General features: G+C 41.2%; 1 protein-coding gene across 1 annotated transcript in view; it reads left to right on the top strand.

The window, feature by feature from the left end:
- Positions 1 to 11,415, top strand: part of kif21a (kinesin family member 21A) — a 48,599-nt gene that overhangs the window by 24,842 nt on the left and 12,342 nt on the right. The window contains exons 13-26 of the mRNA XM_056282389.1: positions 2,527 to 2,614; positions 2,711 to 2,825; positions 3,056 to 3,244; positions 3,588 to 3,787; positions 4,290 to 4,397; positions 4,528 to 4,596; positions 4,753 to 4,898; positions 5,434 to 5,578; positions 6,769 to 6,963; positions 7,309 to 7,410; positions 8,967 to 9,132; positions 9,897 to 9,917; positions 10,676 to 10,733; positions 10,856 to 10,910. Of these exons, the coding sequence (XP_056138364.1) occupies positions 2,527 to 2,614; positions 2,711 to 2,825; positions 3,056 to 3,244; positions 3,588 to 3,787; positions 4,290 to 4,397; positions 4,528 to 4,596; positions 4,753 to 4,898; positions 5,434 to 5,578; positions 6,769 to 6,963; positions 7,309 to 7,410; positions 8,967 to 9,132; positions 9,897 to 9,917; positions 10,676 to 10,733; positions 10,856 to 10,910 (1,657 nt within the window). The remainder of the gene's footprint in view (positions 1 to 2,526; positions 2,615 to 2,710; positions 2,826 to 3,055; positions 3,245 to 3,587; positions 3,788 to 4,289; positions 4,398 to 4,527; positions 4,597 to 4,752; positions 4,899 to 5,433; positions 5,579 to 6,768; positions 6,964 to 7,308; positions 7,411 to 8,966; positions 9,133 to 9,896; positions 9,918 to 10,675; positions 10,734 to 10,855; positions 10,911 to 11,415) is intronic.

The following is an 11,415-nucleotide window of genomic DNA, read 5'->3' on the forward strand; positions in this document are numbered from 1 at the left end:
AAGAGTCCTGGTGGATCCGAACTTCTTCCATTTACGAATGATGGAGACCACTGTGCTCTTCAAGACCTTCAAAGCTGTAGAAATTTTTATTGTACCCTTCCCCAGATCTGTGCCTCGATACAATCCTGTCTCGGAGGTCCACAGACAATTCCTTTGACTTCATGGCTTGGTTTCTGCTCTGACATGCACTGTCAACAGTAGGACCTTATATAGACAGGTGTGTGCCTTTCCAAATCATGTCCAATCAATTGAATTTACTACAGGTGGACTCCAATCAAGATGTAGAAACATCTCAAGGATGATCGGTGGAAACAGGATGAACCTGAGCTCAATTTTGAGTGTCATAGCAAAGGGTGTGAATACTTACATGCAATACTTCAGTTTTTTATTTTTAATAAAATTGCAAAAATTTCTATAAAACCTTTTTCACTTTGTCATTATGGGGTATTGTGTGTAGAGTGATGAGAAAAAAAAGGAATTTAGTCCATTTTGGAATAAGGCTGTAACATAACAAAATGTGGGGAAAGTGAAGGGGTGTGAATACTTTCCGGGTGCACTGTAGACTTTTTAAAGCTATAATCCTGAAGATTGTCATTTTTCTTGACTTACTGGCAATTGCCTTTTGTGTTTTACCTCTCCCATATATCCCTCAGAGCCATTTTTCTTGACTTACTGGCAATTGCCTTTTGTGTTTTACCTCTCCCATATATCCCTCAGAGCCATTTGAAATGAAGCAGAGTTGCCAGTGCTGCTGTGTCAACCCTTTCCCCCTTGCCATACTAAAAAACCATGGCTTAACTTGAGTTTTAGCTGTGGATATTATAGTATTGGTAAAAGTATTCTACAAGCATGGTCTGCCTTATCAGCCACAACAAATTTGCTTCTTCTTCAGACTCATTGCTACCTTCCTTATTTTCCCACATTTGGCTGCTACATTGAAGATGTAAAACATTATGCACTATATAATTTTTCCTGGCAACATCCTACTCAACAGTATCCATTATGAGCAACTACCAAAAAAAAAAAGAACAATGATCAAGATATTCGGGCATTGGCTATTGAATTAAATATGTCAGCAATAGAAAACGTCAAAAAAAGGACGTTGTTTGCATGTAATTCTTCGGGATTGTATATTTAAGAGGCTCTTATGACGACGTGGACCAAAAAGCATGGCTGGTCTGAAGAAAGGAGTGTCATCACCCGAACCTTACCTGGGGTTGCAGAACATGTGCAGTCCTAAAGTTATTTCCATCACGTCTTGGAAGTTTGAAACACATAAAAACAAAATGTGATATTGTTCAATTTATAATTGGTTGTGTTCATAGGGCTTTTGTATTAATGTATTAACACGATATGGTATGGTAACTACCGTTTTGTTTTTGTTTTTTTAACCTGTTAATCTTTTTTTTTTCTTATATTTAGCATTTATAGATGACATTGCACAAACTTGCCCCTATGACCTTGCTAACTCTCTTGGTTTGGATAAGATTGTTTATCCAGCCAGAGATTTCACAAATTTCTTTTTATGTGTGCTGCACAATTCTGCCATGTTTTCAGTCTGGGTTTTGTTTAGACTCTTATGAGATGCATCACTCCATTGTTAAGAGATAACTTTTTGTTTTTTTTATTTTATTTTCGCAAACAAGCCCACAATCAACTTCAGTGTTTGGTTACGAAGACATTTGTACAGTCTTGCCTTTGTGTGCCCAGTATTTGAAGAAGACTCATGTGAACGCTTTGGTGTTCTGTGCAGATGTAGCCAGTGGTACCAGCTAGCTTAACGTCATTCCAGTGATAGCAGATGCACTATAGCTTACTATACCCTGGACACAAAGCTGGCAGATGAACCTTTTAGGAATTCATTGTTTATGTAAGTGGCTTCAAGTCACGTACAGATAGATTTATTCTGGGCATCTGGGTGGTGTGGTGGTCTATTCCATTGCCTACCAACATGGGGATTGCCAGTTCGAATCCCTGTGTTACCTCCGGCATGGTTGGGCGTCCCTACAGACACAATTGGCCGTGTCTGCGGGTGAGAAGCCGGATGTGGGTATGTGTCCTGGTCGCTGCACTGGCACCTCCTCTGGTCAGTAGGGGCACCTGTTCGAGTGGGAGGGGGAACTAATAGTGTAATCCTCCCACACACTACGTCCCCCTGGCGATACTCCGGTGAAAAGAAGCGGCTGGCGACTCCACACGTATCGGAGGAGACATGTGGTAGTCTGCAGCCCTCCCCGGATGGACAGAGTGGGTGGAGCAGAGATCGGGACAGCTAGGAAGAATGGGGTAATTGGCCAGATACAATTGGGGAGAAAAGGGGGGGCGGGGTAGATTTATTCATTGTCAACAGATGTATTACGAAGGCTTTAACGTCCTTTACATGTCCGTGTATATCAGAGGTCCTATGACAATGTACATTATATTCCTTATTGATTGCCATGCATTCCATAAACATTCACTTGTTATACTCTGCAGCATCTGTTGATGGAACGTTTTTGTGACACTGGCCATGTCTAAATGTTTTAGTACCGTTAAGGAGGAGGTGCCTGACAATGAGCAAGACAAAGGTGATGAAAAGGAGCTCACAGAGCGAGCCAATGATGACGCTGAGATGGTACGATTAACAGCATGTTTACTGTTTCCCATATGATCCGCAGAAAATACTTTTGAAATGATAAGTGATATATTTAATTGTTAATTTAACTTACAGGAAGCCCAGGAAGGCAGTGACCATGAGGAAGGAGAGGAGGAACAGGAAGATGAAGAAGAGGAAATGGATGTGGAGGAGAGCTCTGATGATTCTGACTCTGACCCAGATGAAAAAGGTGCCAATAATATGGTGCCTTTCTGCAGTGCAGTCTTCGTTTGTTTGTTTCTGTCTTTCTTTTTGCCTTTCCTTCTTTCTAGATCATTCGAAACAAACTATTTGCACAAATTCAATTTTCTGTTTTCGAAAACCATTTTTTTAAACAAATGATAGATCTGTGAGTGTAATCACACTGCTGTATACTGCTGAACTTCAAAAACTTCATATCTGCCTGCGTTTGTCCTCCAGAGAACTACCAGGCAGACCTAGCCAACATCACCTGTGAGATCGCCATCAAGCAGAAGTTAATAGATGAGCTGGAGAACAGCCAGCGCCGTCTGCACACGCTCAAACAGCAGTATGAGCAGAAGTTGATGATGTTGCAGTGCAAGATCAGGGACACCCAGCTGGAGAGAGACCGTGTGCTGCAGAACATGGGTATGGCCAATTCAGTTCAGTCTACGTCCCATTAAACGATAATGACAATACACATTAAATCAAACCAAAAAAAACCCAGAGATAGTCATTGGGGAGAAAAAGCACTTAAATGCTAAAGCTGGCATTAGTTGGGTATACAGAGTTTGCGAATGTGCCACATTAGATAAAGAATTTGGTGTAGAATGTATTTGAAAATAAAGTTGCACACAACATTGTAAGTACTAGCACTCTCACATCCCACTTGGGTCTGCACTGTGTGAAATCACTTTAATTCCTGGCATTCTTTCCGCATATCAAAAATGACAATGCATCCTGTCTTGAGCCATGCATTCCCATTTTCTAGGTTCAGTGGAGACTGGCACTGAGGAAAAGGCACGCAAGATCAAGGCTGAATATGAGAAGAAGTTGAGTGTTATGAACAAGGAGCTTCAGAAGCTCCAGTCAGCTCAGAAGGAGCACGCCCGCCTGCTGAAGAACCAGTCGCAGTATGAGAAACAACTGAAGAAGCTGCAGATGGATGTGACAGAAATGAAGAAGACTAAGGTCTGATTGGTTGTCCCTTCCAATGTTGTGTGACTGATGATTCTGTCAGTGTTTCGTCTAGAAATATGAATTTTTGCTAAATACTGTTGAGTTTGAAACCCATCTTGAAATGAATCAGAGTTGTGATACCAATTGTATCATGTGTCTGTAGACGAATGTACTCAAGATGGGTTGGCTTCCATTATCATTCAGATGGGTTTGGCTAAAATGTATAGAGCTCACTGACAGAAACTTCCAATGTCATGTTGGATAAGCAGAACAAGATAATTACCATTTGTTCATAACCTTGTTTCTGTTAAGTTACTCAAGGTCATCCCCTTTCTTGTAGTGAAATAGTGGAAACTTATGATGGTATTATTATTTACAATAGGACTCAAATGATTTGGCATGATGGCAAGCATATGGTAGCTAAAAGACCGGCAACTGGGAAGGAAAGATACGATAAATCCTTTCCTCCTAAATTCTGGTGAAGATGGCTGAGTATGGCATGTGATTGGTCCAGGTTCGGCTGATGAAGCAGATGAAGGAGCAGCAGGAAAAGAATAGGATGAACGAGTCTCGCAGGAACAGAGAGATCGCCAGTTTGAAGAAGGATCAGCGCAAACAAGAGGTTAAACCACAGGACTGCCCCCCCCCATCCTCTTCACTCTATTGACCATAATTATGCCTAAATCAAACACAACTGTTTGCTTAAATCTTTCACACTAACTAATGGTAAAATTGTAATGCTTTTTCCTCAGCACCAACTGAAATTACTGGAGGCTCAGAAGAGGCAGCAAGAGCTGATTCTGAGGAGAAAGACTGAGGAGGTGAGCCACCAGATTAGACTGATAGCTTGCTTAGCATATTGAGTTATCGTTTTTGACATTTTAAATGAACACAGCCAGGTTATATCATTTCACTCTTCGGACACAATTTTTCACTTCCATTTCACGTGTGTGTGCATTTGTGTCTGTGTATGCCAGGTGACTGCTCTGAGGAGGCAGGTCAGGCCCACCTCAGGGAAGGTCATTAGGAAAGTTATTCTGCCAGAACAAATCCAGGACTCCTCCTACAGACCCCCCTCAGGACGCATATACTCCTCGGGCAACACCGCACCCAATGGTACTCGGTGAGTTTTACTGCACATACTCTAAGCATAATTCTCCACTGCAGTATATGCGAGTTTCGACATCCCATTACATTGGTGTGTGTCATCATATGCATCCCCCATATGCCTTTTTTTTTTTTTGCTGTTGAATAAATCAAAGGCAATGATCTTTAACTCCACAGCTCAGCCACAATTATCTCTTCTGTGCTGCTGATGCTTTGCTGTAATGCAGCGGTTCTCAATCAGGTCCTCAAGTACTACCAGTACTGCTGATTTCCTCTTCTGCCAGGTAGTTTGTTACATTCACCTGTTGTTCCATTATCCCAGCCTCCAATCAGGGAGGTTATGTTCTTACATCTGAAACAGGTGATTGTATTCAATTCAACAACCTGGCAGAATATAAAACCAGATGGTCCCCAAGGACCAATTGGAGAACCACTGCTTTAATGTATTATATTGGATTGTATTATGCATACTATTGTTTTATATTTTTAGTCAATTAAACATTCAATCAGTCAATAGTACACCTTCACTGACTGTGAATGTGTGTATACAGGTCTTCCTACAGACGGTCAGGTGGTGTGTACTTCACCAGATTGGCTCGGGGGAAATGGCAGTCTCTGGAGCGTCGGATCTCTGACATCATCATGCAGAAGATGACCATCTCCAACATGGAGACAGATATGAACCGCCTGCTCAAGGTGAGCTTTTACAGCTCGGCTTGGGTGCCTGGGGATTTACAGTAGCAGTTTTTAGTGAGTCTATATTGCTGAGCGGGAGTCTACAGGTTAGAGAAGTAGGCTCGTGTTTGAAAACACTTCTATTAAATTCTTGAACTTGCTGCAACTCAAAAGATATATGCTCTTCCATTCTCAGCTGCTGCACAATGTGCCCCTGAGCAAGGTATTTAGCTAGCAGACTGCTGTAGTGTAGCTTCTTTAGCTAACTGTTGAAAAGGGGTCTTACTGGGCAGCTTCCATAGGGTAGCTGTATGTGAGATGCATGCTAATGCTGAAGGAACAGGCGTACTCGGCAAACCCTCCATAGCTTGATAAGTTGGGAAAAAAAGTTTGTTTAAGAAGTTCAAAATAACATGCAGTAGGTACACTGCCATAGATAAATACAACATCAACAACAGGTATTGGATTATGCTTTGGCCTGTTTATCTGGCATGTTGTTTATGGCAATTGGTGCAAGGTCTAGTGATACGCAAATATCACCAGTCCTTGCCCAAGAAATTCTCTCGACTGTCCCAGTAAATATTCCAAGTGAAAATACCTGCTGCGTTTGACTTAAATCTCATATCCAGAGTTATTTTAATCCTCTCTAGATCAACATCTGGTGTTTCACACATTCATTGCCCTCTGCACCTGACATGTTGATTACAAGGGCCTGTGACAGGTGGTGAGGTACAGTAACACAGTCTGGCACATATGTTTATATTACATAAGGTAATAATACACTTTTTATATAGTATTTTTTCAAAACATTATTACAAAGTGCTTAAAAAAGGCAAAAACCTTTGCAATAAAAAGACAAGCCTGTATTATTATGTTACTTTTTTGTTGTGTTTTCAAACAAGCTTGTTAACCTCAGAATTTTGTAAAGGGAAAATATTAGCTGTGATTTATTTCCACGAGGCTGTTTCTGAATTACTATGCTCCCCCTTTAAATTATTTAAAATTAGAAGTATACATGAGCAAAATCATATAAGAGACCTCCCTCAATAATATTAATGTCATGCCATCCAAAGAGCTTAATCTTCGTACAACTAAACGCGCTAGCTTCGAAATATTCAGTGGATCATGGCCTACGTGAATTTCTATGCAATCCATTGCTAAATCCAAATGGAACGGATTAAGTGAAATTGTCTTCTGTCTTGTTTCCACAGCAACGGGAGGAGCTGACCAAGCGCAAGGAGAAAGTCATAAGGAAGAGGGACAGGCTGGCGAAGGAGGGGCCGGAAGCAGAGAAGGCATTGCTTCCTCTGAATGAGGAAGTGGATGCACTGGCAGCCAACATTGACTACATCAACGATAGCATAGCAGACTGCCAGGCTAACATTATGCAGATGGAGGAGGCCAAGGTGAGGTGGACCGCTGTTGACTTCAGACATTAACATTTGGAATTTGTTGATATTGGTGCTGATACCGATAATGGTGCTTGATGATACCACTTGATGATACTTTTTTTTTGTCATGATGTAAAAAATGTTAAATTATTGCTGGTAATATCAATCACACCTTCATATTTGATAAGTAGAATGATTTTTATTGTTAACAATCAGACATCACCATATCATGCTTAATGCACTGGAACATGTGCTGTGGCTAGTAACTTTGAAGCAATGCAATTATTGGGTGACACAGGCTTTTAATAGTGTTCTTGCAGAAAAATTGGCATATCAGCCCCTCATACTCTTTATTTCCAGGAGGAGGGTGACACGGTCGACGTCTCTGCTGTGATTAGCTCCTGTACCCTGTCAGAAGCTCGTTTCCTGCTGGATCACTTTATGTCCATGACCATCAATAAGGTATCAGCTCAGATGCTTTGGGGATCATAGGCAATAGAGTTTATTTTTGAAATTAAAAATCAATGCATATTTTATTTTAGTTATTTTCATGGATGTAAAAATATGTTTAAGATGTGGGGGGGAAAACAGAAGAAAAAAATTATTATTCAGGAGTCATCTTTAAGAACTCAATATCTGCTGCACATAAGTTTCAATGGGAAGGGGCCAAGTGGACACAGACATATTTTACTGTAACACAACAGTTATGTGGCACCCCCACCCTAAAATAGATCTTTAATCATTTCAGATTTTTAAAGATAGACAGAAAAGCCTAGATACTCCATGTTTATCAGCGTCTGGTGTAAACAAGTTGCCATTATCCTTTAAGATAAACAAGTAGCCGTTACTAACAGCCTTGATAAATTGCATTTGGGGTTTGTTTCCATAATTTCCTCCCAATATCTTGCTCTTTGAAAAGGTCAACTCATATAAATTCATATGCAATGAAGCTGAGACACAAAAACGTCTGAACCATCAATTTTCTCCTCTCATTTGAGCAAAATGCCTGTCACATCCCAACAGTAAATCTCAACAATAGATCTTTAACGCTGAAGGGAGGGTTTGTGCTGGCACAAAACATTAGACAATCTGGCCCCTTGGTCATGTTGTCTTGTTGAAACAATAGGGCTGGATCTTGGGACACCAAACACAGTTAAGCTTTGGGGCCCAAGATCCAGGCCTGTTGTTTAAGTACACCCTTGTAAGTGAACTTAAGTACTTGTGAAGTGATATTTACTGGTCTGGTACCCAAAAGCAACAATTTTTTGTTTTGATCAGTGAATTCATGTTAATTCTCTGCTCTGTGGGGAACCAATGAAACTTTGACCAAGAAAATATAGCAGCATAAGTGGTTTAGATAATGGATGGATGGATGGAAAATATAGTGCCAAACCAGCACAAAGTTTATTGTCATAAAGCCAAATTTGTCACAAAATACTTTGTTTCACAGACTAAACAAAGCCAACCAAACCAGCAGGAAATGATGACCAGACATTGAACTTGTGGATCACAAACACCAAGCATTGCCTTATATCCTCATATCCACACATGCCCTCCATCACGTGTGTGAATATGAGAGCACCAGGTCTCACACTACAGCCGCCTATAGGTGAGGCCGCAGGCTATCGACAAACAGAAAGGAAATGCGGTTCTTAGAGAGTTTGTCCGAGACGGCTGACGCAGGATGTGTCACAGCTGTTTTGGGAAAGTGTTTTCTTCTTTATTGCGACAGGCATGAGCGCAAGTCCATGAATACTGGGGTGGCATCCAGCGCTTTACCTGTGCCCCCATTCATAGGGTTAGTGGTTGTGTCAGGGAGGGCATCCAGTGTACAATTTTGCCAAATCATTATGTGGATTGACAAGACCATATCGGATCAGTCCAGACTCCATATGGGATTGATTGAGGCCCTGGTTAACAACGACCTTACCACAGTACCACAGTTGGTACTGTGCCCTCACAAGCTGAAAGAAGAAGAAGAAGTAATTTTCTTCTAATGGCTGCCGTCTCAACCTTAGGGTTTGCAGGCGGCCCAGAAGGAGTCGCAGGTGAAGGTGATGGAGGGCAGGTTGAAGCAGACAGAGATAACCAGCGCCACACAGAACCAGCTGCTCTTCCACATGTTGAAGGAGAAGGCTGAGTTCAACCCAGAACTGGACGCCCTGCTGGGGAACGCCCTGCAAGGTAAAAGCGCTCTGCCCATTTGCCCCCTGTAGAACCGGAGGTCCAGATGTATTTTCTCAAATGCGATGCACCCCAAAACCAGGCTATGACCCCTCGTTCACCCAGCTCACCTCCTGGAGTTGCTCTTGGTATAATACTGGGAATTGTGATGAAGTTTGTTTTTGAACATAAACTGGTATTAAGTATGTAGATATTTTAAGGCCACCACACTCTCCAGCTGGAAAGGGGGAATATTTGAAGATTGTTTAAAAAAAAAAGGGGAAAAAAAGCCGAAAGTAGTAGTAGTTTAAAAAAAAATAATGAAATGTAAATTTATTCCCTGTATTAAGAGAGTATCTTTCCAGAACCTGGACTGGGTGGCTGGTTAGTTGCATGATTGGGCCCATTAAATATCTCTTGCCTGTGGCCTGCTCCTGAATAGATCCTGGCATCCTCTTAAAAGTTACAAAACCCATCATTAAAATCAGATTTAACTGACACAAACTCATCTGTCAGTCCAATCTGTTTAGTATTTGAGGTTGTGGAACTGATGTCACACTGTATAGGTAATAAAGGCAGTAATTTACATATTATATATAGTTTGCATATTTTTGCCAGCCTCTGTTCAGCAGGATGCTGAGTTCTGGTAGTTGTAAAACTCTCACTTAATTTCCTTTTGTTTTTTTAAGAGTTTTTGGGGGAATGTGTTTTTGATTTTATGTGTTGCCTCTTTTCTGTTCCCCCATGTTGCCTTGATTTCTTTATTTTATTTTATTTTTTTACAGAGCTAGGTAACATGCCAGCAGGTAAGTGAATCCATATTAGACATTCATCTGTGTTCTGAATGCATGGTACCCCCCCTCTCCACTTTGAAACTAACTCAAAACATGAACAGGCGCATGAGGTGCAATGCAAGCAGGCCTCCCACCACCCTGTCAGCAACCCCCGTCCAACTGGACAAACTTCCTCCACAGCTCACCATGTGCTACAGCCACCATGCTTTAGCACACCTTGCTAACCCCAGACCCTTCTGCAGGACCTGTAGAACATGGATGTCTTGTCTCTGTCGTGCCCTGTAGGTCAACCGTGTCCCTGGGAGCAACGGACTAATGATTCCTTACACCTTATTGTCTCATACTATATGAAGTCTTCACCACCACCACCCCCCACATCTCTTTGTAACCCTTCCCCTCTGATCTGTCTGACCTGTGACCTTTAATCTTTTCAGTCTCTGACCCCACTGAACCCTAGTCAAGGACCAGGTCTTTCCATTTCATAATTATTTATTTATTTATTTATTTATTTGTAAAAGGGCATGGCGCTGCGCTGACATCGTCCTCATCTGCTTTCCTTGTATCATTTTTCCAACATCCATTCACATTATCAGTGACAAAAATTTGTTAAAAAAGGAGCTTGTGTAGCCTTTCCTGAAATTGGATGAGGGTGGGGTATTTTGTCTTCCGGGGAGACTGGTAGCAGTTTAGAAAGTCATTAGGTAGCCTTACTTCACTGGTCAAGAGGATAGTTGGTGGATGTTATATTTTGTGCCATTCTGATTTTGCAGAAAATGGGGATGACAGCAGCAGTGATGAGTCTGCCCAGAGTCCTTCTGCTGAAGGAAAGTAAGGAAAGCCACATTAGTTGTGTGAATGCGGTGTGTTTATGCTTGTGTACTTGTATGCAAGTGTATTACAAATGTATGCATTGTTGCTAATACATATGTATGAAACTTTGTTTAATCTAGCACATTGACCACAGACCTTATGAAACTCTGCGGAGACACCAGAACGCGGAATAAGGTACAGCTGCTATTTACCATGTTGTTTGTATTTTAAAGGGACATACTGCTGTTTTTGCATGTTTTAAACCATCTACTACAAATGGTGTATACTCAGTCTAACTCCCAACCATATCCAACCGTAAAGTTGTAGATTTTTGCATGTTTGTCCAACCTACCTGGGAGTCGTTGCTTTCTATTAATTTCAGCATAGTATGAAAATCAATTTGCAGAGACTTAAAACTTGCTTGAAACCACACAATCCATCAAAGTAAAAATCTTGATGATGGTATTTATTTATTTATCTATTTTATCAAAGTTACACTACCGTAACAGGACAATGCAGTTTAAGTTCACACTGTCCTTATCACAACATCCTTATTTGATTATTGCAAATCTTACCAAGTTTGAGTTTATGACAACAAGGCTCATGATTGCAATGCTTTTGAAGAGTTGACTCTTAAATCTTGGATGTCTTGAGTGAACGGGAATCCACCACCTGGAAGACTTTTACAACAATCTTTACT

This window comes from Lampris incognitus, chromosome 6, assembly GCF_029633865.1.
Source record: "Lampris incognitus isolate fLamInc1 chromosome 6, fLamInc1.hap2, whole genome shotgun sequence".
NCBI lineage: Eukaryota > Metazoa > Chordata > Actinopteri > Lampriformes > Lampridae > Lampris > Lampris incognitus.